The following is a 27,946-nucleotide window of genomic DNA, read 5'->3' as shown; positions in this document are numbered from 1 at the left end:
GTGAAACACTTCGGGAACGTAGGAGGAGGAGGAGGTGGGCTTGTGGCACACGTGGAAGCATTTTGTCGGACCGGAAGTCGCATAATTCCAAAGCGGAAACAACTAATTTGATTGTATTTAGCACCAGTCGTGGAACCGGACGTAAGTCGGGGATAAATTGCGGGGGCTGAGGGAAAGCGGCTTAATGAGCAACTTTTAGTTGCAATTAGCAGCAGAGGAGCACAGAGGCAGGGAAGCAGCTGGAGTAGAAACATCGAGTCTAGTTGAGGCCCAAACCACAGAGCCGGCTACTCGGCTACCCGGCTACTGCGGTTTTACACATTTCACTTTCGTTGCTCGCCAAAATGTGCTAACTTTTTAATGCCCTCAACTGTTGTCCAAAGCACTCCAAATATATATATGTACATACTACCTACATATATATAGATATACTAAATAATGGCGGTGCAAACTTTGCTGATATCAAAATGAACGACTCGGGCCATAATGCTAGGCAGGTCAGTGGCTGACAGCTGCGAAACTACTCCAAAATCGACGGCCCTCTGACTCTTGGCAGGTGAAATTCTGCGCTTGATTAAAAACTTTAAAAAAAAAAACAGGAAAGCGCATTGCTAGCATTACGTTAACTAGTTTTAAACTTTGCCATCGCGTTAAAGTTGCGCAAACTCTCGGAATTAATCAAAATGAATGCAATTTTAAAACAGGCGGAGCATAGTAAGGATTTTTGAAATTTGCAATTGTCTTCAACGTAATCGATGTAATATTCAAAAAGGGAATTTATCATAGCCAACTAGACGATGTATCATGGATGCATGAAAAGCTGCACGCTGCGCAGTTGAGGGAAAGTTTGCAACTCAATTTGTTGGACATTCCGCAGAACATATCCAACATATCCATAGTTAATGATCCTCCGGTGGGGCGCAGTTAATATCGCAAACAACGGGGAAAATGGGGAAAAACTTTTGCGGATGAAACCGACTGGTGGAAAATGGTGGAAATGATAAGGCGGCGGTAGTGGGGTCTGTGCAACCGCTTTTCCAGCAAACCTTTTCGACAAGCGTCGCAGTCATAACTTTTACTGCGTTACTTGTTGTTGCTGTTATAATTGCTCATTACGCTGCCATGTGCCACGCCCACGGCCACGCCCAGCCCTAAAAACGCAACCGCTTCCCTTCCTCGGCATTTTGCAGCTTTACAGCTCGCCACAATGAAACTTTTTAGTTGATTTTATTATATTTTCCCCACTTTCCTTTCCCTTCCATTTATTTTATTTTTTTTTTTTGGTTCGGTTGTGTTTTGTTGTGTTGCGTTGTGTTTGTTTGATGCCTTCCAATGGCAGATTTCCGAAAAACGGAAACTTTTCTCTAGGCCCCAAATTAAATCGTTATAAGCATGGTCAAACAGCGAAGACCCTTAGGTGGTTCAAACATATTTCACTGGACTTTGTTCCTGTTGGGTTAGCCAGCAACCTGCAAACCAGCAACCAGAAGCGCTGAGCTTGAGCTAATTAAAATCATTTCATAAATTTGCCATTTCTTCGGGTGCACAACAAACAAAAACCGGAAAATTCCCAGAAAGTGGCATTGAAAGTGAAATTACTAGACTAGAAATGGCCCCACATTTAGGCGTTTTATGGCACTGCACGAAAAATGAATATGATGCTTGTATAAGGTAATAAATTATGAAATAATTAAATGGCACACTTTATGTTTGCATCTCATTCCACTGACCAACACTGGTATTTCATCTATCAAATATTTTCACCCATCTCAGGGCTAGCAGTGCGGACGGTTTGCTTAGGTGTTGATAGGAATGTGTATGGGTGACTGGGCGATAGGGTGTGGTTTTTGGGTGGTTGGGTGGGTGAATGGGTGGGTCAAAGAACCGGATGGGCTGTGAGAGCCTGCGGCTGGGACGCGACACGTGCAACGGGCGCGTCAAATAGGAATTCATTAACAAAACGTTACACAAAATTTTAATTAAATATTAAAACATAAAAGTTTGTCGAGCAATATTTTCGGTGCGTTGGCGACAGAATTTCGGCCATGCCCTGGGCCACTTGGGCCACTTCAGCACTTGAGTTTGAGCAGCCGAAAAATGGCCGAGAAAAGCACACAGTTTTGGGCGGCGGCAGCATGACAGCGGGCTTTTGTTGTTTTCGCTGCCTTTGGTAATAGAAAATTAAGTTCTATTTATGTGCAAAAGTTCCTCATTAAAATCGAGCAGGCAAACTTTGATTAAACTTGCCTGCCGCCTTTTATTTCCTTCGCATTTTTTCCGTTTTTTTCGTTGCTCTACAAACGTGTGTATACACTTTTCCCTGGGGCAACAGTTTGTTTTTATGCGACAAAACTTGTCGATAATTTAATTAGTAGAATTTCCTAGCCGGACACACAATGGCTGAACAATAAATGCCAATGCCAGGGTGGCGCATTGGCGAATACAGCAGACAGCAAATTGCCCATAAGGCTTGAAAGCGGCCTGAGGGGCGGTGTTTGGTGGGCGTAAGTAGATGGGCGTGGCACAACACTCGGCTACTCCACAGAAATGCTGTTCGGTTTTGCTTGCGGCCATTTAATGTATCTTTAATTTCCCCTGTGGTTCGTGTCGTACACAATCAGAGAAATATACATACACACACACGTGCACACGGCCGTGTGTGGCGCACATGGGTGTGTGCTCGTGTATGTGTGCATTTCCGTTTCCGCTGAATAGTAGTGGTTCCGGTTATTCGGGGGGATTTTCTGCAGCCCCTTTTTTTCTTGGCAAGCCGTATTTTTCGAATGTTTATGCCAGCACAATGCCAGCTAATTCGAAAAGGTTACGAATTTGGTTAGAAACAAAAAAGAACTAGGCTAAAATACGCAGTGATATAAAGTAAGTAAGCGGTTTAATAAAGAAATTTGTACGTTTCCCACATCTGTCATTCCCAACAAACTAGGTATTGATGTGAACTTCTCAGCTTGGAAGGACATTTGGTCCTTGGAATAAGTTGGCATTGGGCATAAGCCCAATGAAAGCCCCAGACAATAATAACGACTTGTAGTTAATGCCGCCAAGCCAAGAAGTCCGGGGATTTCCCAAGCCCAAAAAAAAGGCAGAGAGACCACAGAGAGATTGAGATAATACAACCCTTTTTAATTCGAGTTTAAGGCTTTTGGGCCAGGCTAATGACGCCTTTGGGGAAATTCACCATCGCTGGTCGATGGTCGATGCTGCAAGGTTATGGGCCGAAAAGAAAAACACACTCGACCAGTGCTTCCAATTAACTGTGAGCACAAGACCACTCCTTCATTATACCGAGCTGCCATTTGGGGCCAACACAGAAATCAATGCGACAACCAGAAAACTCACGAGTGCCTCAAACGGTTGCCTTTTTTGGGCCCAAAATGTATTACGCATGCAAGGTTTGGCGTCTTTATGTTACGCTGCAAAAAAAAAGAATTAAAATGGATATTTTTTTGTTTTTTTATAAATATATCAAGTGCAAGAGCGCGCAAAATACATTATTAAAATATTTAGGTGTACTTATTTTTCTTTTTTCTGTGATTAAGGAAAAGGTTTTTTTTGCAGTGCCCTGCTCTGATTATGAGGTGTGGCTGACTTTGATTTGATTGAGCGCAAAATGTACCATTCCTCAGTCTGTCCAAACATTCAGCTGCAACATCGAGGTTGTTCCGGTTTCGAAGTGGTTTTCCAACCGCCGAAAGGCGGTTTTCCGATAGATGGAGGGGGGTCTTTGCCAGAGGTGGAGAGTGGGCAGGGGGGCGTGGACAGTCCGTAATACCCTGACTAGGCGTGTTCACATGCCACGCCCATTTGACGCACACGGCAAGTGCAACAAGCTGGCAACCAGGACAGCGCCCAAAACGAAGTCAGTTGGAAAGCTCCATTGCACTGTTTTGCTGAGGGCACCCAAAATACCCACTATTACTAGTAGTATATGCTATGTATAAACATACGTAAGAAAAATGGGGGGAACATTAGAAAAAACTTGAATGTAATGACTGAATGAATGACTGTCGAAGTGTGAAATCCAGCATACCCGGAACGATGGCCAAATGCCAGGGAATGCCCAGTGCAATCGCACGGCCACGCCTGGACCCAAACTGGGGCACATCAATGGGGATTTATAAAAAATGCAAATTCATTAGAACAGCCGACGACCAGGACGAGTTGGCCGACTGAGTGCTGAGATCTCGAAAGCTCGAAAGCCGTTGGATTCGGTTCTGTTGGGGGCCAGCTGCACTACTAATTCCACTGGCTTGGCACCGGCAAACGAGTGGATGCCACAGAAATGGGGCTAGGCAGCCTCCGTGCCTCGGAGTCTCTGAACCTCAGTACCTCAGCAGCTGAGAATCTCTGAACCTTAGACACCGAGGCGTCGTGTCAGTGCCGGGTGAAAGTGCAGCGTCAGGGGCTTTCCGCCCCCTTTCCGCCATCTAACACTTTTGCCCACATTCTCGCCGGCGGCGGTGGCAGTGGCAGCATTTGGAAATTAAAAAGAACACCAACGGACCAGAAGAAGTCGAAGGAAATGTGCAACCCTAGGTTGCACATATTGACGAAGCAGATGGGATGGCAAATATGCCGCACATGGGGCTGTGTGGCATCGTCGTCGTCGGCGACTTTGAGTAGATAGGATCTTTAAATCTTTAAAAAATTCAAAAAAGTCTAAATGCCAAATGGAATGTTCAAACGTGTGCAATAATTATACTTTAAGTGCGAAAATCCGATGTAATCATTAAAAACAAACTAGTACCTTTTGCATTGAGTACTGTTTAAGATTTCTTGATAAAAATTTAATGAGTTTGAACAGGACATTTGTAGTGCTTCAGCTAACAGAGACCACATGGCAGCTTCAGTCTATCGTTTTGCGATTTTTGCAACCTCATTTCTGTGGCGTGTTTGCTGCTTTGTTGCTTTTCCCTGCTGGCTGCACACACCGCACAAGTCCTGATGTCCTGATATCCTGAAGTCCTTCGTGACTTTCTTACCTGTGCGGTTTCCAAAGCACATAAATCTCAACTGTGGCTGGCGTTTGAAGCGTCTTTTCAAGAAATGGGATTGCAAATGAAATTCAAATTCGCTGCATACTTTGCGGCGCTTATTAAACTCTAGATAAACAAACGCCCGAAAGAATAACGAAAAGAAAAACGGGATTTGTGGGCGCTGTGAGGAGGCGTGGCAGACCACTAATAGCAGCGTCTTGTTGCCACCGCAAAGCATGCTTTTCGGTTTAATGAAGCAGCCGAAGCAGCCGCAGATTCAGCAGCAGATTCTCCGAAAACTTGTGAAAACTCTTTCGCGGCAGTCATAAGTTCAATCAACATCAAATTTAATTAAAACGCTAAAAGCATCCGCCCACGCCCTCTAATGCAAAGTGAGAAAAAAGTAGTAGCCAGCCAAGGCAAAAGCACAAAGAATGCGTGCACTGTAAGAAAAACAGTTGCACACTCAAAACATTAAATCCTAAAAATGCAGCTAACAATTACATTAGAAAGTTCAAGTACAGAACGTGTTTAAGCAAAATATGCCATTGAAAATAGTTTAAATAAAGTTTCGAGTATTTCGCCGAGTGTACTGGCAATGGCCAGGAGGTCGAAATAGAGAGAGAGAGAGAGAGAGAGAGAGAGCGAAAGAGCGGGCATTAAAACGGAAATAATTGTGGTCTGGCCGGAGACCGTCGGACCGGATATGGCCAAATCCAAGGGGGCGTGGCAGTGGGTAGGTGAGCTGCTGCAGGGGCAGCGACATTTGCAACACTTTTGGTTTGTAATTAAGTAGCCAAATGGCAGACAGACAGCCGGCGGGGAGAGGGGCTGTAACTTTAGAGACGGGTCGACCGAAAGAGGATGTTAGCCATCCGCAGCTAATCATAGTTACATAACTGCTTATGGCAGAATTAACTTGGCCGCCAGCGATGGGCAGCCATTGAAATCGATGGTAAGAGCCAAAGAGATTGCAGAAATTGCAGATTGAACAGAACGCCTTAAGTGGGCAGCAGGGGGAATTTTTTAAACGTATATACCATACATATAATGAACAATTAAAACTTACTAAGTAAAAGATAAGCCAGCAGTTAATAGTTGAGAGAAACATAACTGGGAGTATTAGCAGCGAAAAGCTTGAAAGACTTCAAAACAAAGTTTACTGCCGTGCGCCGCAAAGGAATTGAAAATTTTAAAACAAAGTGCTCGACAATTTCATTAAGTTTAAATTAAAACGACTAGACAGCCAGACGAAACGAATGGCTAACACGGCAAGGAAAACTTTTGCAGACTTAAAAGCCCTCGAAGGTTAAACTTGTGTTGCCAAAAAAAAAGAGTGAAAAAAATGTTAAAAAAATGTGAAAAAATTTAGAAAACTAAAACAGAGGCCGAAATACAATTATAAACACATTTGTCTAACCATTTTTGCACTTTTATTCCTTCTTTTTTTGCTGGCCCCTTTGGCAACTTTAGTGGCATGCTCACTTTCAATTTGGCCTTCGTGTGAGTGCATGCAACACACGTGTGTGTTGTTGTTCTGTTGTTGCAACAATGGAAGAGGAGTCATGGGAGAGGGAGGTGCAGAGAGTGGGACAGAAACACAGGCACAGCGCAAATTGTGTAGAAGAAATAAAAGAAAAGTGGGAAATGCAGACAGACTCTGTTAGTGGCAAACTTTTGCTGCTTTGCAACACTTGAGCACCGGCACTCGGCGAAAGAGACGGCTATAGGGCGGTAGAAAAAGAGAGAGAGAGAGAGAGCTAAACGGGGTTAGAGTGACAGGGCTCATCCACCCACACATGCGAGTGCGAAACTAATTTAAAAAGTAATTTTTACTTCCGGCATTTACACAGCTGCACTAAGGTAACTAAGGTACAAAAAAAATGATGATAGAATCCTTACAATGTGCATCGTAAAACTCATTTTTGGCTTAGATATTTCACAAAGTGAACAACAGATTTGCACCAACTTTAGCAATAAATATTTAACAGAACAGATTTTACTTAAATAGTAGCTGTCTGCACAAAGATCAATTGACAATCGTATGGCGAATATAAACATTTAACAAAGGTGCACCATTTTTGGTAGAAAATATTTTGCTAAATTGTATCTTTGCAACCGCAACAATTGGAGTTCGAATTATTTCGAATTCCACTTTCAAATGCCACTTAAACAGACTTCCTCGTTTTGCAGCCAAAAATAAACACAGTGGTCTCCCGGTTTACTTTCTCAACAAAGCCAAATCAGAGTAAATAATAATAAACTAGCCCCATGGCAACTCTTCAACCCCTCACCACCCCTCCGCTAAATCTTCACCCCTTTGGCCCTCTGGCAACCGCAACACCGACAGCTGCAACAACATTACGTGCAACAACAATTGCTTATTTAGTGCTGGCAATCTGTGTTCGATGTGTTTCGATTGTTGTGGCCAGGGGCCGCAGGTGAAAAGTGGGCGGAAATGATGGTGGAAATGGTAGTGGAAAAGGGAGTGGAAAAGGGGATGGAAAATGGGAATCAGTAGCGGAAACTTCAGGCTCAATGGTCTTTTTTGCCAAAGCAATTAATTTACTAAAACTATGTGCGATTTGCACGTAAACCAATTTAAAATCAAAGTCCAAGTAAAGGCCAAATGCCAAATACCAAATGCCAAATGCCGAATGTCAATGATGAATGGAGTGGGCTGCGGTTATGCCTGTATAACACTCAACGAAAAAGTCCACTTTGTATTGGAATGTGAGTGCGCAAAAGTCATTAAATAAATAGCCAATAGAATTTCGGTCAGCACGTACAACTTGAACACATAGTTTTATAATAATAAATATTTGAGTGTTTTTTTGTTTGTGCAATGTGTGCAAAGACACTCAAAAGTAAACACCATAAATCCAGTGAGAGGGCAATATACATCATAAATAACAATGAGAGACATCAAGATTCGCATAATATCGAGGGTAAGCAATGATTCAACCGATAAACACCGATACTCCACTCCGTTCATGGCTAATACCAGATCTAATGCCAAGGCAAACGAAATGCGAAATGGCCAAAATATATGTATATATATAGAGCACATAAAGGCGACAATGTGGCCATAAAAGCTAAAGCAAATGCGAAAGCGAAAGACAAGGGCAAACACTCATTTCATAAGCCCGGCATCTTAATCTCGAGGTATAAACTCGTTGACACCCCTTGTCGCACCCCTCTCCCCCCGCGAAGGAAGGAAAATGCCTTGCCCTCCACGGGAAAAGTGCTATCCGCTTTTCCGCCCACGGTCGTGTGTGCCATGTTTGAAATTAATTTTACTCGCACAAAAATTCTCGCGCGCATATAATTTCATTAAGCAAATATTTTTGTGTCGCCCGCCGGCGTTACCTCTGCAGCCACGCCCCCTTTACCAGTCCACGCCACGCCCACCCCCACACACACAGCCCTAAAAACTGAAGACGCCGCAACAAAAGCGAATCAGAAGGCGTTACAAAGGCCACAGAAAGATGTGTTGCACGTGGTGCGTTGGGAAATGTTGTGCGTGGCACTTGTTTACTTATTACAATGCCTAAGTAAATGACATGGAAATGTGTAATTCAAAAGGAAAATACTTCACTTAAGATAAAAAAATAAAAACAAAATGAATTTGAGAGTGAGCTGCCCAGTAAACTTGACAATAAACCAATAAGTTATTGAGCCCAAGAAAGTCAGAAATCAATTAAATGTTTGTTCAAGTTAAGTACAAAGAATTCACATAATTATGTGATCCTTTTTTGCCCATCTTAACTGAACCAAGTAGAGATTTATCTTCAATTTTTTGCCAGCACGTTATCTTTATTTTTTTGGTGAGTTAACGACGCGCAGCCTTTATGCGATTTTAATGCCGCGAGCAACTGAATCCTTGCGCTCATAAAACGGGGCATATAACAAATGATAGACGCGGCCACGCCCCCTGCTGCTGCTACTGCCTCAAAAAAAAAACAAAAAAAGGAAGAGTAAATGAGAAGACAGCACAATTAATGCATTAAAATAGGGACGAGGATGTTGAGGCAGGAGGCAGTAGCGAAACATTTGCAGGGCCAATAAAAATGGCATTTAATGACGCCTGCAAATTTTCGAGCCTCAAATAATCCGCATAAAAATGAGCAAAAGTGCTGAATATAAAATTAATTGAAATATCTCGGCGGCGAAAAGAGACAGCGACCGAGATAAAGGAGCATTAAATATATAAAAACAGTGCCGAAGTCAAATGCCAGGGATTTTCCAGCGCCAATTGACATGCGAATTTTGATTGCCACTGCCAATTAAACGCGAAATGCTACCAAGCGATAATAAGCCAACAAAAAATATATAGCTAATACAGCTTAAAGCAATAAGAGGGGATTTTCCTTATAGTCTAAAGACACTCATAATTGAAATCGAATTTAAAAATCGAATCGCATGCTTTGAAGCGTTCTCAAAAAATATACCCCAAATTAACTTCAAGTTCAGGCAACAAAGCGTTGAATTCTGTAGTCCAAGGAGGAGAAGCACTCAGGACGACAAACCAATTAAGGCGAAGGACACAAACGAAGAAGAACTGGTGGGGTGATGAAGTAGGCAAAGAGAAATGCCACTGGGCAGTGGGCAGAGTGGAATGACGACTGAGCGAATCAGTTTGCCCATTCCGACCATCATGTTGCCCTGGCCCAGCTTATTGGCTCAGTTGGAGCAGTTGGAGCGGGCACGACGACGGTATTTCCCCAGATCCTCGAGATCACCGAGATTCCCCCAGCTCCTTACACACTCACCCTACTCACCATCCCCCACTTTCCACTCCCTGCTTTTCGCTACCACTATCCATTCCTCCATCCACCCATCCATCCATCTCAATTTACTGCGTGAGACTTTTGTCAACGCACGGCGAGAAAATGAATGCCAGCAATTGCAGAGCCCAAACGGCAAAAAAAATGACAGCGGAAAATGGGAAAAACTGGAGCAGGGGGCACTGCGGGCATTAGGCGGGCAGCAGTGACAGCCATCAAATTTGCATCACAACAATTCAGATACACAGATACACTGCATTATTCGGCCAATCAGCTAGCCAAAGTTTAAGTGTATAGCCATTTAAGCCACTTACCTTTTGTACGGATAAGTTTACTGAATATCTATATAAACTCATTAACAGAAGACCATATAACCATGTAACCATATGCCGCACTTAATTGCTTTAAGAACGAACGTATAATTGATATTAATACGTATACTTGATATAAATACGTATACTTGATATTATTACGTATACGCAGTGTTGCATTCTTATTCGGTGCAAAGAGGTAGAGGCGCATGCAAACGGAACACGGCGCAAAAAAGTGTTGCCCGAAAGGGCAATTTATACGGGTCTCTGCCGCTTTCTCCCGCTTTCTCTCGCCTCCATTGCCGCTTTCCCTTGTTTGATAGCTGCGGCCACAGTGTTGCACTTGTGTGCGTGCGCGTGTGTGTGTGCGTGTGTGGGCAAACATAAACAACAGTTACGCTCGAACAACGGGCAAAGTTGCATTTCCGCTGTAACCGTTTTCCGCACAGGAAATGCGTTCGACGCGTGTTTGAAATATTGGGTCCGAAAGTCGCAGCCCTGTGTTTTCCGCCGCCGGCATTTCTCCTGCGTTTCTCCACCTCGCCACCCGAAACCACCCCGTGCCACCCCATTTTTGCGGTCAACTTGCCAGTGGGCAGTGATTTTGCTGCCGGTTCTTCGCAACCAGTTTTCATCTCATTTGAGCGAGCATTTAATGTTCAGCGTGTTCGTCGGCTGGCAAACTGGCGAACTGCGCCCGGAAATGAGTCTTAATCCCCACGATTTTCCACCCAAAAACCATCTACGATCGCGAAAATTTCGCCGCGGAGTGGGTCTGGCTGGATTTTCCACAAAACGAGTTTGCTGCTGCATCGCAAATCATGTGTAATGGCATTAAAGTCGCAAACAAATTTTCGCCCACTGTTTGCAACAGATTAAAATCGAAGAAAAAACAATACTGCAAAAACAATGAACATTAAGTAGTTGACTTTAAATTCGATAATTACCTTCGGACTTGTGCATTTCTGATTGCCGTTCTATTTCTAATGGCACCAAATATAAATGTGTATTAAATGATTTTCCTTCTCTTGACCATTTTGCACTCGTTTCAAGTATTCCCCATCGAATCGCCTTGATTGCCACAGAACTTTCGCATTTTTCGCATATACTCGTGTGTGTTTGTATTCTCACCTTGGCCACTTGTGACTTTGATTTCAGCTTTTTGTGTTGCCCATGCTGAAGTTTGCCCCTTGGCCGAGATTCTCAACTGCCCAAAGTGAAGGTGTCCGAGTGGGGCCACGCCCCTGCCACGCCCACCGCCAACGCCACCGCCTCCATTCCCGCCTGCATACGAAATGCGCAACACATTGGCTGCACTTGAGCCGAACTGAATTCCCAGCGTTGCTTCTTGTTGTTTTTCCACCTTTTGTTTCCCATCCGCTTGTCTTAGCCACTTGACGGCCTTTTGACCGCCCTCTTTTCGCATGGCAAACAGTGAGGGAAAGCTGGGCTGTGGAAAAGCGTGCTTGTCGTGCTGCACAGAAACACAGAAGCACAGAAAACAACTCAAGGGCCAAGTCAAATATGCTGTCCTTGTGTCCTTGGGCGCGTCCTTAATTGCCGCACCTTCGTTTGCCACTCGCCTTCTGGCGATTTGTTGCGCATATCCTTCAAATGCTGCATGGTTGTTTTTAAGGTGCCAAATGCAAAAGCAATGCTGGAAAAATTATTGTAAGAGGCTAAGAGGCTAATGATGAACTTCAGTCCTACAACTTAATAGTTGGTTGGAATTGGCGCTTCGAAGTAAAACCTATCAATCAAAGCGAACTTCAATCGACGCTAGTAGAGTTGATGATTGGGGCCTAAGCCGCTTAGGCTTTGCCCATGGAAACACCCACTGAACCACCCACTGAACCACCCACTGAAGTACCCACCAAGAGAACCACCAACTCGTCCGCAGTGCAGACACGTAAAGCAACGCCCTGCCAACCGTCAGTTTTTGGGCATTTTGGCAAAAGCGATTAGTTTCGAGTAATTGCAACTTAATGAAAAGCATTCAATTGTGCAAATTAATGGGAATGTCTTCAGCATACTGAATTCCAGACATACACACTCGCAGATGTGTGTTTTAGTGCCTGTTAATTAATGCTTTGATGAACCGCACTCAACTGACTCAACTGACTCAACTGACTCAACATCCACCTGCAAAAGGCCCAAACTCCCCGGCTATTCCCCCCAATATACAAAAGCGATTTTCATCTGCGGCACTTGCGGATTTTGGCCGGAATTGTAAGCGATTGCCTTGGCCATCGAGGCGGAATACCAAATCGGTTTATCGTATCTATTTGCCTATTTTGGCAGAAAATTATGTCAAGCAATTCGAAATGCTGAGCTAAACGGCTTACGCTTTAGCCAGTCTGTGTGTGTGTGTGTTGCTCTAAACAAAAATTGTATCAAGCCAATTGGATGTCAAACGGCTTGTTTAATGCTGTTTATTCAAAATCACAAATGGGAATGCAACATAATTATTCAATACATTTTCAACTGAACGTGAACTAACCCACGTTAAACGCCCTTAAAAGCTGTCCCTGGTTTAGAAACTTTTAAGATACAAAGTCAATCCATTATGCCACCCATTAAGTATGACTTGTCCTTCTTCAATCTGCAGCTTCATTGATTGATTGATTGATTGATCGGCGAGGCAAGGACCGGGCACAAAAAAGGCAACCAAATGCAAGATGAACCCGGATCAACCGATGTCAATGCAAAACGGGGCGCCGCCTCCGCCCCCCTCGCAGCTGACCGCCCACACAATCGCCGCGTCCGCCGTCACCGCTGCCCCGCCCACCGGCTCCATGGCCGCCCCCACAGCGCTGCACTACGGCAGCGGAATGGGTGGCATTCCCACGCCCACTTCGTCCGCCGGCGGCACGGCCGGCAACTATGTGTCCATCGGCATCCTGCCCAGCATGTCGCCCGCCCAGCTGCCCCCGCTCCTCCTGCCCGCTCCGCCCCCAGCGACGACGACCTTCAAGACCACGCCCCTGCTGCCCATGCCCACGCTCGAGGACATTGAGGTGGCCAGCCAGACGGGCGGCCAGAGCGGTCAAGTGAGTAGTCTATAGTCCATTCCAGCCTATAAAATATATAGCATTCATATAAAAGTAGTATAGTAGACGCATTGAATTTGTGTTTGATAAAAGATATCTCTGCATAAGTAATTACTTTTAACTTGCAACACCTTTGTGCTCTTTGCAGGTGGTCGTGTCCTTGCCCCAAACTTCGATGGCGCCCCCGGGCATTTTGAAGTACCCCACGGCGGGCTATGTGAACGACTCGATGGCACCGCCGCCCAGCCTGCCGCTCTCCATGTCGCTGCCCCATCCGCCGCCGTCGCTGCCGTTGCCGCTGCCATTGCCGCTGACCTCCATTGCCGGCAGCAGCGCCGGCAGCAACAACAGCAACATCAGCAGCAGCAACATGAGCAGCAACAGCAACTGCGGCACGCTGAAAAGCAATGCGAAACTGTTGCCGCTCCAACTGATGGCCACGCCCCCCAGCCGCAAGGAGCCGCTCACAGCCGCCCATCCGCAGGCGGCATCGATTCAGGCCCAGGCGCAGGTGCAGCACCAGCTGCAGCAGCAGCAACAACAGCAACAACAACAGCAGCAGCAGCAACAGCAACGGCAGCGCAAGCGGCAGGGATGGTGCTCCTGTTTCAGTTCGAGCGCAGGGGGTGGAGTCGCTGGTGTTGTGGGTGGTGGTGGTGGTGGAGGGGAGAGCGGAAAGACGCCACCCGGATACGGCAGCAAGGAGAAGGAGAAGAAGAAGAGCCGCAAGGCCACCTCGCAAACGGTGTGGTCCGCCCTGCTGACAAACCTGGGCATCTGCATGCTGCTGCTGGCCTACACACTGCTGGGTAAGCAAATGCCAATCCGAGTTGGCCTAATTAATTCAATAAATTAGCCAGCGGATTTCACTCACACAGTTGTCAGCAACGGCAAATTAATTTCATTTAATTTCATTTAATTAATTGGGAAACGGGCAGAGAGTCGGGCTTGCATTTCAACAACTAGAAATAGATAGCACATAAAATCATGTTCAAGATGCAGCGATTGAAGCGCAGCTTGTATTACTGATACGAGTGCTTAAATTGGCCTAATTACAGTTAATAATCTTCGGTAATATGAATAATATACACACTACAATTTAGTTATAGTAGCTATAGTTAGGTGGCCTGAAGGAGCACTGTCCGTGACAGGCACTCACATATCATTTGTATCTGTTGTAGCATTTGTATTTGTATCCGCCGTCTGTTTGTGCCAGTTGCCATTTCATTGTTGCGGCCACCCCAATTAACGCGGCATCTTCTTTCGGCCACGCGCTCAGCTCTCAGCTCATTTGCGCTTTTTTGCGGTGCGTGTGTCAAATACAGATACATTTACAGATACAGATACATTTTCGGATGCGGATGGGCTTACACTAGCGGATAGCATTACTGTTTGCACGGATGCTTAATGTATCTCGTCACAGGGTTCGACGTTTAAATTAACCAACAACAGAAGATGGGCGGAACGCCGCCGCAGCCGCCGCACGACAACGTGATAAATTTAATTAATCATTCGCTGGCATACAACCCCCTTCCCTACTTCTTCCCCTCGCTCCCATCGCTTCAAAAACAAACGTCAAAATGGCGGCCGCAGCGCCAAAACTTATGTATCACTCACACTTTGAAAGGAAAATGCGCGTATTTCCGGTACAGTGGACACTGGCATTAGTTTTCATCTGTACTCTGCAACAAATTATTGCCGCATTTCGGTACAAAGTAAAAGGGTTTCGTGACTACTCATTATTTATTGAAATATGTTTTCATAAATTTATATTTCATATTGCTGCAGAAACAACCACTGTGGAAAGTAAATTCATCTCGGGCTGAAAGATTGGCATAAAAGTATAGCGCAGTCATGTTTATGAGCGGGTATTAGGCAACCAAAAGGCGACACTTGACGCGGACTGACTCGCCTTCCCCGCCACCCCCGAAATCCATTTCCATCTTCGTCGCATGCCCCGTATCTCAGCCACTTTCTCCGACTCTCAGCCCCTTTCTCTGAATCACAGCCCCCTTCTCCTGATTCTCTGACGGTGACGGCTGCTTTGACAAGCGATGGTAGGAGACACAACAGCCACAGCAGCAGCAACACCGACACAGCGGCAACATGGAAAAACACAACACACATGCGGCGGAAATACTTTAAACAAATCGAAAAATTCACACTTGTGTGTGCGTGCGACAGCTGGGCGAAAAAGTTGTCCCTTGTTAGGAGGAAATCATCAAAATGACACAAACAATTATTTAACTTTCGCTAGGCCGTGCGTGAGAGCGGTGACGTCACTTTACACACACACGCACACACATGACAGATGACTTACACCCACACACACATCCACCCACCCTGCCATTTTTGTTACAGCCAAAGTTACAAGTTGAACAAACAGGTCTATTTAAATTGAGAAAACTCTGCAGTTGCGAAAACCTTTAATTGAAATATGCTAGCTAGAGAATGCAAAGTTCCAACCACAATAATAAATGCTTTTATGCCCAAGTAGTGACTGCTGATGACAGGAACTAAAGACAATTTCCATTTGACAAATGCATAATTACCGATACATTGGCCTGATATAAATTTCCCGCTCAATAAACAATAATCCCATGTCAGATTTTCCAGAGCGAGGAAAGCACAAGCAAACTGAGAAAATAGCATGTGTCAGTGCTTCAGATTTGTGTCCGGCTCATCATCTTGGCATTTTCCCATCCGATCTGATCCGATCCGATTTTCCACCATCCAACATCCACTACCACCATTCATCGTGTTTTATTTTGAACTTTGACATGTGTTGGCTTTTGGCGAGGACATCAACTGCTCATTTCACACACATTCAACGCAGGCGACGTCAAAAAATAAATGGAAACTTTGTTGGTAGGCAGAAGAAGGCGGAAAAACTTTTCAAAAACTTGACAAAATGTGTCACATGTAAGCGTGTGTGTATTAGTTGGCAGCATTAACATTAAATGAGTGACAGGAATCAACACTGGCGCTTTCAAAGGACCTTGTCCTGTGGGAATTCTATCGATTGGATGCAAAAACGTGGCAGTTCAGCTGAACTTAAAACAGGCCCAAAAGTGAAGTAAAATGTGCAGAATGTAAACCTACTTCACTATTTTTGATAGATTAAACGGCGTTTGCTGTTGCACTTCCCACAGCATTTCATTCTTTTCTAGAATCCCCCATAAATTAGCCCCAACATGGCCAAGAATCCTGCCATTCAAGCGTGTGGCTGAAACAGGAAGCTCTTAACTTGGCTCAGAACGATTGCAACACCTTCGAGGTGGTTTATGGCCCAGACCCTATCTCTTCCCCACCTGCATCCTTTCTCCGCTCCCTTTTGCTATACGAAACAAATGAGTTAGCGTTCATATTCTGCTGGAAGTTTTGCGCCCATGACATGCACCGAAAGAAAACTCGAACTTTCTGTAAACTTTCAATTGGTAAACTTTGCTGATAACTTGCTGAGTTCGCTTACTTTGTGGTCACAAATATTGAAGCACTTTGCTTGGCAATTTCTGGCAGTGTGGCATTGCTGATGTTTGGCCTTTGTTCGCAGGATCCTTCATCTTTTTGACCATCGAGAACGAGGACTCGGCTTTGCTGCATCAGCAGCACACTCTGGCCAGCACCAAGCGCAATTTGGCTGGCCTCGGCATTGGCGCAGCGGGAATCGGGAGCAGTATCTATCAGCAGCAGCAAAGGACACCGCATCAGCAGCAACAGCAGCAGCAGCAACATCAGGCGGTACAGGGACGTCATGGCGACAATGACACGATGGCCGCTGCAGCGGCAGCTGTCGCCGCGCAGGGAATGTTGGCCGGAAGCGCCACTGCCGGCGGCCACAATCCATTTGGCCAGCCCGCATCCAGTGGCGACTTTGTGTACGGGCTGGACGGCATGGATGCTACCGATCTGGAGGCGGGAGGAATGCCGCAGTTCGCCCTCTCGCCGGACACCTACGATGTGCGGCAGCGGACCATCGAGAATATCTGGGACATCACCGTCTCGCTGAACATCCTCTACAAGGAGAACTGGACAAAGTGAGTACTCTTCAACGCTAAAAAAGCATTAACTAATAAGTTAAAGCAAGTATTTCGATGTGTTAACTAAAAAGTTGGGTATCCTTGTAAACTTGATCTACTTAATCGGATGCCCCGTGCGTATACTTGATGTAAGCAAACGGGGTGTATACTTGATTTCATATGTGCTTCACTCATTCCTCTCTCTTTCTTTTTCTCTCTCTCTCTCTTTCTCTCTCTCTCTCACACACACTCTCTGTTTCTGTATCTCCCTCACAGATTAGCCGCACTTGAAATAGCCAAGTTTCAAGACCAATTAATCAAGAGACTGAACGAGGATGTTATGCTGCAATTATCGCACGACGATGTGGCCAACGCTCCCGCCTCCTCCTCCTCCTCGTCGTCGGGCGGCTCTGGTGTTCCGGGTAGCAACAATCCGGCCACGGAAGCCGTGCTCCTTCACACACACTATCACCATCATCGTGCCGGAGGCGTTGGGGGCGTGGCAGTGGGCGGAGGGCCGCCGCATGAGTGGAATTTTGCCAAAGCGTTTTTGTATTCGCTGACCGTTTTGACCACAATTGGTAAGTGCCAGTGGCCTTCTGCCTTCGCAGACACAAATGGGGGACTTTTCATCCCCTTCCCCATACCCATGCCCATAAGGGAGATGGAAACAATGACCCACACACCCAACGATGGCTGTGGGCCATAAATTTGATGTTCCAGCAACGGAAATTTGTTTTACTTGAATGGCGAGTGCGCTCGTGTTTGCTGGATACCAAAGGCCATAGCGGCTGACACTGCAAAAAAATGCCCATCGTTCTGTATTTCATACAAATTATTGTGATGTGATTATTATGGTGATGTAACGAATGCAATTAGCTGCATCTGTTGAACGCAATGCGCTGGATAGCATTTTTATCCCTGCTGAGTGCCGTTTTTGAGAGTGTATAAAAATGGGAAAAAGGGTTGGTGGCGATGAGGGGGGCAAGGGGGGCTATGGGCATGACCCGTACACCTTTTGACACCATCGCATGAGTGCATTTGGGGCCGCAGCGACTGCTGTTGTTGATGGCAACCAAGGAGAATAGCGGAGTGGCCAAAAGGGTGGCCCAAAAAGGGGATATGTAAACGGGTGGCTCGAAAAGTGGTGGCTGAAAACGGTGTGCAAGTGGTGGCCACTGGCCAAAAGTAACCTCCGGGTTCGCGTAGCGAGAAGGGGGAGGTGGGAGGGGACTTGATGATGATGCGCTCCCATGGTCACATCCATGGTGCAGGTTCCACAACGCAGCCAGAGTAATTTGTGCCATAGGAACTGCAGTGGTAATTGATTGATGTGCGCGCTTAAAGCGGGCTTAAAGTGTTATCGTTACCAGACAACGATTACTTATCGTTGGGATTGCAGGTGTCTATCGAAAAAAACGAACATTGCGATAGCTCTAATGGATAAACGTCTTTTGCTCATTAAATGTTTAAAAATAGATAATTTAAAGAGGTTTTTGCGAAATAGATTTCCAGCTCTGTACCTTCAATTACCGAAACTTATTCGATAAGTCTTCGATTGCTGACTCTGTCGAGGATTTCTCAATTGGCATTTGTCAGCAGCAAGTGCCTCGAATCTCTGGCCAATTTTAAATATTGGTTTGTGGAGGGCCTAAACTTTTAAGCCTCCCCCCACCTTTCCCTTCGATTTTCCTCTGTAGCTTGGTAGCCACTTGCCGGATTTCCCAGTACGTTTTCCATGTACGTTTTTCCCTCTCACTTGGATGGTAATTTCGTAGGCCCAAAAAAAAAACCAACGAGAGGAGACAAAAACCAAGCCGAAAGTCAAATATTGATAGAGCAAAACAACAAACGAAGCTATTTGCTTAGCCCGAATGGCCACACACAAACACTCACATTCTTCGGTTTTATGTCCGCACACATATGTATACATATATGCAAGAATACATCGACACGACTTTCCACTTGTGAAAATGCTATAAAATAAAATTTGCAAAAATTTTCTGCTGATCTTGGCAGTTGATGCCAATGCCAAAAGGCCAGAAAGCAAATATAGGACCTGAAAACGGTCCCCACCATCCATCCCATTACTAACCCACCATCCCCCCTCTCCCGACGCCCCTGCAAGTGTGCATAAAAAGGGGCGGTGTTGGTTGTTTGCGGGTGGAGGCGGGGCAGTTTGCAATTGCGTTAGTCAGCAGACTGCCAGGACATTTATATTAACATGACATCCTGCCATCTCGCCACCCACTTCTTGTCCTTGTCCCTGCTTATTATTATTATTATTATTATTATTATTATTGTTTTTGTGGGTTGTGCTTATTTTTATTTTTGTTTTCTTGAATTTTTTTGTTTTACTTTTTGGCCAGCTTCATTGTTCTTGGCCGGGCAGCCCGAACAATATGATTATGATTATTGGCCCGTGCCTCTGGCCAGAGGACTAAGCCACTTGAGCACTCGAATGCAGCGCCACATTTTCAGCTGCCTTACTCGGCAGTAATTTGGGCTTTCAAGTTTGCTAGGCTATTTGTCAGAGGCTACGCTTTTTTTCGAAAACCGAAAAAGGAGGTATAGACATAGTTAGCTATGTTTATTAGCAGCAAAGCGAAAACGCCGATTGAAAATATTCGATTTTTTACGACAATTTTTTTTTCCGATTTTTTGATCAAAAATAATTTTTTTTCCGATTTTTTGATCAAAAATTATTTTTTTTCAATAACCACAAAAGTAGTTGTCGAAAAGTAAAATGCCACACCTCGTTGTATTCGTAACAAAATCCATGTACATACATTAAAATGCTAATTTTTGGCAATTTTTCGGAAATTTTTATGATGGTACGTACCCCTTATCGAAAATGCAAAAATTTGTTAAAATTGTTTTTTTTGAAAATTAAAAAAGTAGGGACACACATAGTTAGCTATCTTTATTAGCAGCACAAAACAGTTTTTGTTCTAGCTGTGCGATCATTTATGGCCAAGTTATGGCGAAAACGCCGATTGAAAATATCCGATGTTTTACAAAAATGTTTTTTTCGATTTTTTGATAAAAAATAATCCGTGTTTTTTCGATAGCAGTAAAAATAGTTGTCCAAAAGTGGAATGCCATACCTCGTTGAATTCGTAACAAAATTTCAAATACACCTGTGCTCAAAAAAGGAAAATGTAATTTTTTGCCATTTTTCGGAAATTTTGATGAAAATTAAAATATTTGTCAAATTTTTGAATTAGTTGAGTGCATAGCTTGAAAGCACTTTTTTTTCGAGAGTATCAGCCAGTTGGGCCTTCTTCAGCTGGCCACATCCTTGTTGCTGGCGTGAGTTCTATGATTGTCTTGGGCATAAATGCGAATTTATAGTCCGACCAGCTCCTTCTACTGCCTTCCACAGCCTCGAGATGCCTTCTGCTGTCGCTGGCAGAATATATAGGACCCCGGATCGGGATTGGCCAATCCCCTGGACGGCAATAAGACAAGTAATTTAGTTGCAAAATAATTTTAAATTTCATTTTCCATTTGCACACACAGGCACACACACAGAAAGAGACTGAGGCTCCATTGCCACATCCACATCCTCCACATCCACTATCATCAATTGCGCATCTTTGGGGCCCTGCGATTCCGTTTTATGCTTCACCATTTTGTGCTATGTGTGCGCATAACCGAAGGACGATCGACGCACAAATGGGCCTCAATGAGTCCAAGTCCAAGTCCGAAGTTGGAAATGGAAGTCGAAGGCAGATTAGGTCTAGTTGTTTATGGCTGGAGTGTGTGCTTTTGCTGGGAGCGGGTAATTGTATTTGCTTGGCCGCACACGCATATTCGATAAATAATTCATTCGCCTATCGGCTTAGTGCCCCCAATCACACACACCCCCCACCCCCCCTATCCCCAAGCACAGGCCATAAACACCAATAGCGATTTATTTGCATATTCGATAGGTATCTATCGCAAAGCAACTCTGTGGCGTGCCTTCAATACGCAAGGCCTTCAAGGTGATTTGCCCCAGTAATAATAATTATTACTTTCGCTCATAACCCAGTATCCACACAAGACTGGCGTATCTTGTGGTCTCTACATTTGCCTGCTTCATATCAAAATCTTGCAATATCTTTCAATGAAATATGTAGATGCCCCCTAAACGTTATCCGTGATATTCCGTGATATCCCAGCAAATTGACAGCGCGACAGCTGAGTTTTACAGCCCCCTCGAGTCGGGTCAATGGCAATATTATTAGCCATGGGTGGTGGCTCCAAACGGAGGGGGGACTCCGGGCACAGTGGCGCAAATAAATCAGCAAAGTGTGGCCAAAAGTCTTGCCCCAGATTGATTTATGCCCACTCTACCCACTGTGCCAAAGGGATATGGATACAGAGATAGATATAGATAAATCGAGGGGGTGGAAAGTGGGGGGTGGCACTTTCGGGCATGCTGAGCTGTCGTCTGCTTTGTGACACATTGACATTTTGGTCCTGCGGAGTGGGGGATTTCATTTAAATTTGCTGTCAACGCAATTACATGGTTACCAAGGTATTGGAAATCCGCTTCCTGTTTCACTCACTGTTGCTGATTTCGAGTGAAGAACACCCCTCCCCCCCTCCTTACACAGAAAAAAAAAACATGAAAAGAGCGCACAGCGTAGTCTACGGCGAATCGGAAGAATACCTTATTTCTTTCTGTGCAAGCCGCAAAAAGTTCTCCGTTTTCAGTAGACCGACTGCAGGAGGCACTTGAGCTCTGCCACATGTGATAGCCCCATATTGATTCGATTCGTTTTCGCCCACAGCTTGCCTCGAATCTCATATGACTCACTTCCTTTGCGGGGGGGTGGGGGTACAGCATTTGTGCAATAAAAAAGAAAATAGAAGACGCGGCAACCAATAAACCACGCCCCCCCCCCCCCCCCCCCCCCCACGTATAAATAAAAAACATATATCGCAAAACCGGCGACTGCGAAAGGAGAGCAAAAAAGAAGCGAGTACAATAAAATTAAGAAATTTTCAAATTTATGCATGACACACCTGACGACGATTTCGTGTGTGCGGGTGTGTGTGTGTCCCACGCCCAGTGCTCAATTGCTATCCCGCCCTGTTTTCCTTTTTTCCTACCTTCCTTAGGGAGTTTCCGGCCTTAAGCTTGTTAAGCATTTTTATTGCCTCTGCCAGCTTAATTATTTTCGGTGCCCTTTACAACGTGGGCAAAAATGGCGAAAAGAAGGCCGGAATGGCGAGGAGTGGGGGTTTACCGGGCTTATATGTGAAGTTACGGCTCATTTGGGTAATGTCAATAAGTCGCATCTCTCGGGGGAGTCGCACAAATTGACTTCTGGCAAATTAATGCGAAAAAACAAGCAAAAAAAAAGGAAGCACAAAAAAAGGAAATTGTTAACGGAAATTTTTTTGCAGAGGGAAATCTCTTAATAACCAAACAATAAGTGGGCTCTTATATGTACGCACAAACAAGTATATGCCAAAAGTTAATTAAATAAAATATATAACGCAATGACTTTACATTGCAAGGGTTCCTTCACATGGTACTCCGAGCCGTATTATAATATTTATATTCTCTCACAGAAGTTTGTAATCAATGAACTTTCCCTCTCACCAACCAGGCTATGGAAACGTTGCGCCGCGCACGACGCTCGGGAGGATCGTGACCCTGGCGTACGCCTTCTTCGGCATCCCACTGACACTGGTCTACCTGAGCAGCACGGGCAGCATCTTGGCCCGAGTGGCACGCGAGGTCTTCTCCAAGGCGCTGTGCTGTTGCCTGTGCTCGAATTGTGGCTACTGCTGCTACGACGAGAAGCGGATGGCCGAAAAGGAGCGCCGGATGCGGCGCAAGAGGCAGCAGGAGGAGCTGCGCAAGCAGCAGGCGGTCATGCAGGAACCGTACTACGTGAGGGATGTCTTCCATGCCACGCCCGAAAAGGATGCAGCAGCTGGAGCAGCGCCGCCGAATGCCGGCGGACCGGGTGGTTCCGTTGGTGGCTTGGGCGACATCGATTCGCTCAGTGCCAGCGAGTCCAGGGGCTCCATGCACGGCCTGAGTATCTTGGCCCCCATCCTGCTCTGCTTCTCCATGATGATCATCTACATTGTGTTCGGTGCCGCCGTCTTGTATCGCCTGGAAAACTGGCCCATTCTGGATGGCATCTACTTCTGCTTCATGAGCCTGTCCACCATCGGTTTTGGCGATATGCTGCCGGGACTGCGACGCGAATCGAATGCCACCACCTGGTTTTGTTCGGTGTACATCATGTCGGGCATGACCCTCACGGCCATGTGCTTCAATGTCATACACGAGGAGATTGTCCATCGCATACGCATTGTGGTCGAGTTCAAGAAGACGAGTGCCGCCAACTCCGGCGGCGGCAGTGTGTCGGGTGGTGCAGGTGGTGCAGGTGGTGCTGGTGGCTCGATGATGGACGTGGCGCACGAGGAGGGTGGCCAGTACTATGTGCCGGCGTCCTGACACTACGAGAAGCGAGGACATCTCTACCAGCGCAACCCCACCGAAGAAACCCTGGTGACAGGTGAGCGCGTATTCTCAAATGCACAGAATTAACAATTCGGCTTCAATTCGCGGTCCTCTCAGCCGGATTAGTGTCTTAATCCGGCTCAAAGGACCATTGCAACTGTGGTGCTGTAGTACTGTATGCATTGTTAATTGAAATTCCCTCAATTCACAGACACACCCACATCGCTGGTGCTGAAGGACTACGTTAACCACGAGCTGGTGCCCATTCTAACAATGGACCCCAATGGCGCCCGCCTGGCCCCCACCCCCGCCCCCGCCTACACGCCCGCCATCACGGCGACGTGCATGCCCGTATCCGGTGAAGTGACCACTCCCGGCAACAGCTGCATCGCTCACGGCAGCGACCCCGGCCTGGGCTACTCCTCGCTGAGCAGTCCGCTCCTCGATGTCCTCAACACGCCAACGGGCGCGAATGCCTCGGGGGTCTACACACTCGCCGAGGAGACGGAACTCGAGCTGCAGGAGACGCAGGTGGACAGGGAGCGCATCTAAGAGCGCAAGATGCCACCAGAGATGACGAAAGTATTTAATCGACGACGCATCAGTATTAGTTAGCGGTTAGCCTTAGACATAGTCCTAAAAACTCTAGATTGAATCGGTATAGTGTGTAAAGTGTAATGACTACTTTTTTTTGTTTTTTTTTCCTGCACCCCCGCCCCTCCAAAAAATTGTGCGGGTGTATCAGCCATAAGAAGAGTAATAAGTGTATGTGTGTGTGTGCATGTAGTGGGGAGTTTTTCCCCCATAAAAAAAACAAACAAATATGTCCCGTTGGACCAGCAAAAAGATCGTAGCATAAGACAAAGTATCACTGTACATACTATATATGGTAGCGGAGGCAAAGATACATTTCCATAGCTCCTAAGCAGATTGACCGATTGTAAACAGAGGCCCCCAATAGCAAAGGAAAAAAGAAAACTAGTCAATGGAGGCAGAGATTTAAGTAATACATTCAAATGGAAAAGCGCAAGGATAACAACTGATTGAGTGAAGAGAGGTGATCGTACAGATGTATGTATTGAATAAAACTCTAGGGATTTGGAAGGCTTTCAGTATGGGCTTTATTACTATGCTGTGATAATGGAACATTTATTATCGCATACACCCAAGTCCTTTTCCGGTTACTTGAAATCCCTAGAGGTATTCCTAAGTGATATTGCCAATTTACATTTGCCTAAGTTCGGAACTTGTACAAAACTTCTTGGTTGATCACCACCAAAAGTTTACGTTTGAATACTTTAAGCAACTTTGAGCATTTACTTCACCTTTCGATCAATTCCAAGCTGCACTTTCTTCAAATACGACTAAATAGAAAAATTCCCCCTTTTATGTGTGCAAGCAGGCAGCTCCAGAACGCAACTACATAATCCACAGTACCCATACCTAATCAAGACACATTTTATACGTAAATCAAGCTTAGAACAATTACAAAATATGTACTTAATACGAAATAAATATGCTACACTTAAATATATATATATATATATATAAATATATATGACTACATCTAGGTAATTGTTTTTTTTTTGTAATTGTAATAAGCATGAATTGGATAAGTGGAGAAATAAACTATGCATACATATTATCAATGAATTCAAATTCATAAATTTAAATAAATGTTTAAACTACAAGAGAAAATTACGAAAAACAAAAAAAAAACCAAACCAAACTTGCGTAACTTTGTAAATGTTGAAATATACCCGATTGTATATTTATGACAAGTGCAGCAGTGAAATAAAATCAATAAAAACTTAAATGAGTATAGGCGTTTCGTGTTTGACTGGAAAGGTATTTCAAATTTGGCGCGCTCCCTAACATACTGTTCCTTAGCAGCTGTAAGGCGTAGCATGGTGCTAACATTGCGTTTGGTGCTGTACACTTCTGCTTGTGCTGTTAGGCGCAAAAAATGCTTTTATAATTTTAACATATTTAAGTTTCCACACTTGACCGGCAGTACAAGGAATTAGCGAGTTTATTGTTTACTTTTAGATTACTGAAGTTTATTTTATAAATTTAACAAGCATAGAAATATATTTTGAGTGTAGTGTAACATGGCTGTAAAGTTAGCAGTGCTTACGCTAACAGCACTGTTCCGCCATATTGAAATACCCGTTAGGATTTATTGGCGTGGCTTTATTTTTAAGTTTATAATACGTATTTTAATATAATGGACTGGTCGCTGGTCATATCGATTCTGCTCAACTGCCTTTGCACCAGCGCCTCTGCGCTCGACGAGGATTGTCCCACATTGGACGATGGGGATAGCTTGTCGCAAACACAGCTGCTGGACCGCTTAACCCATGGCTGCCGGTACGATCGCCTGGAGCGACCCATAACTTATTCTGAAACTGGCCAGCGGCTGCCGGTGGACGTTTATATGCGAGCGTACATCTACTTCATGCAGAACCTGGAGGCACACGATCTGCAATTCAAGATCTATGCGCTCCTTCAAATGCGATACCTCGATCCGCGTCTCAACTTTCGCAACGTGAGTCCCAAGCGCAGGCAGCCGATTTTGGGCGAGGAGCACCTGAGGAACTCCCTCTGGATGCCACACATATTCCTGGCCAACGAGCGCGACTCCAGTATTTTGGGTGAGTAGGGGAGAGAATCTTCAGTATGCTTTATGAACTACTTGATTCCAAACGAACTTGCAGGTCTCACGGAGAAGGACATCCTCACCTCCATTTCGCCCGATGGCACCGTTATCGTTTCGAATCGCATCAAGGCGACACTCTATTGCTGGCTGAACCTCAAGAAGTTCCCATTCGACGAGCAGCACTGCTCGACGGTTCTGGAGAGCTGGATGTACAATACATCGGAACTAGTGCTCCACTGGGAGCAGAAGCGTCCGATAACCTACGATGGGGCACTGCATCTCACCGAGTTTGTGCTGCAGCGTTCCTGGTCGAATGAGACGGTGATCAATGCCGATTTGAGTGACCTGCGCCATGGAGCCTTTGCCGGCAACTACAGCTCCCTCAGCTTCACCGTTCACCTAACGCGAGTGGTCGGCTTCTACCTGATGGACTACTTTCTGCCCTCCATGCTGATCGTGGCCATATCCTGGGTATCGTTTTGGCTGCAGGCGGATCAGGCGCCGCCACGTATTACGCTGGGCACCAGCACCTTGCTGACATTCATAACCCTGGCCTCGGCACAGGGAAAGACCCTGCCAAAAGTTAGCTACATTAAGGTGTCGGAGGTGTGGTTCCTGGGCTGCACCATCTTCATATTTGGCAGCATGGTGGAGTTCGCCTTTGTCAACACGATTTGGCGCCGAAAGAAGAGTGTGCCCGTCAAGAAACTGAACAGCAAACACATCCTGAAGTCAACTCTATCGCCGAATCTGCTCAGGCGTCGCAGTCACGCCAGATCCAGATCGTTTTCGGGCACAGCTCTGCAAAAGGCAGCGGACACCGGCTCCCTGGGCGGTGCTGGTTTCAATAATTACCTAACCGTCAATCTGCCCATCACCACGATTAAGGAGGGCCAAGTTCTGAATCAGCAGAGGACCAGCCGGGGCGTTCACAAAATGGATGTTAACTTTGTGGAGAGTGCCTTTGGATCCATGGGCGCAGCTCAGTCCACTGGAGCCATCAGTGCGGCCAGCAGCAGCCAAACTTTGACCAATAATAACCGAACCGAAGGTGTGGACCACCAGGAGGAGATCGATCTCAGTGGCTGGACCACGCTAACGCCCCAGGAAATCGCCATGTGGATTGATAGCCGAGCCAGATTCGTGTTTCCGCTGTCCTTTCTCGTCTTTAACCTGTTTTTCTGGACATTTGTCTACTGTATTTGAAAAAGGGTCTACTTCATTTTATTATTAGATTACAAAGTAGATTTAATATTGTGAACAGTATTTAATTTAAAGTGTTTATTATTTGTATCCATCGCTTAGCATGGTATGGTTAATTATTGTATTTATGTTTGTTTGCCACTTTGTTTTGAAAAATGATTTTATATTTATTCTGTTGTGAAATAAAGCTCATGAATTCATGACTCTCGAAAAAAACCCGTTTATATTTTGAATAAAATAAAGTATAATATATATTTATACGTAAGATAATACTTTCAGTAACACAAATAATGCAAATGTTTTAAAAACGATTCCATTACCCACCTCGCTATCGATTACGGGAATCGATATACATATCGATAGACCAGCTAAGGAGCACCGGCCAAGCCAACCTGTGCGTTAGAGCAGCACAACTATACTCCCGCGAATTCGTATCGTATTCGTTTTTTCC

At 45.3% G+C, this 27,946-nt stretch overlaps 2 protein-coding genes across 2 annotated transcripts in view; both read left to right on the top strand.

Annotated features, from left to right (window-relative positions):
- The window catches only part of LOC6524192, a 65,577-nt gene extending 41,593 nt beyond the window's left edge, over positions 1–23,984 (top strand). Inside the window, exons 3-8 of the mRNA XM_039376933.2 lie at positions 12,698–13,139; positions 13,288–13,948; positions 16,693–17,176; positions 17,435–17,739; positions 22,765–23,688; positions 23,845–23,984. Coding sequence (XP_039232867.1) covers positions 12,768–13,139; positions 13,288–13,948; positions 16,693–17,176; positions 17,435–17,739; positions 22,765–23,627 — 2,685 coding nt within the window. The 5' untranslated portion in view covers positions 12,698–12,767 and the 3' untranslated portion in view covers positions 23,628–23,688; positions 23,845–23,984. The remainder of the gene's footprint in view (positions 1–12,697; positions 13,140–13,287; positions 13,949–16,692; positions 17,177–17,434; positions 17,740–22,764; positions 23,689–23,844) is intronic.
- A 1,795-nt stretch (positions 23,985–25,779) lies between these two features.
- LOC6524189 (pH-sensitive chloride channel 2) lies at positions 25,780–27,711 on the top strand. The gene is made up of 2 exons (XM_002100016.4): positions 25,780–26,287; positions 26,351–27,711. The coding sequence occupies exons 1-2, from the start codon at positions 25,861–25,863 to the stop codon at positions 27,496–27,498; spliced, it is 1,575 nt and encodes a 524-aa protein (XP_002100052.1). The 5' UTR covers positions 25,780–25,860; the 3' UTR covers positions 27,499–27,711.
- The last annotated feature ends 235 nt before the right edge of the window (positions 27,712–27,946 follow it).

The sequence above is a fragment of the Drosophila yakuba genome, chromosome X (assembly GCF_016746365.2).
Source record: "Drosophila yakuba strain Tai18E2 chromosome X, Prin_Dyak_Tai18E2_2.1, whole genome shotgun sequence".
Taxonomy (NCBI): Eukaryota; Metazoa; Arthropoda; class Insecta; order Diptera; family Drosophilidae; genus Drosophila; species Drosophila yakuba.
The sequence above is the reverse complement of the archived record's forward strand: the minus strand, read 5'-3'. Positions and strand labels throughout refer to the sequence as shown.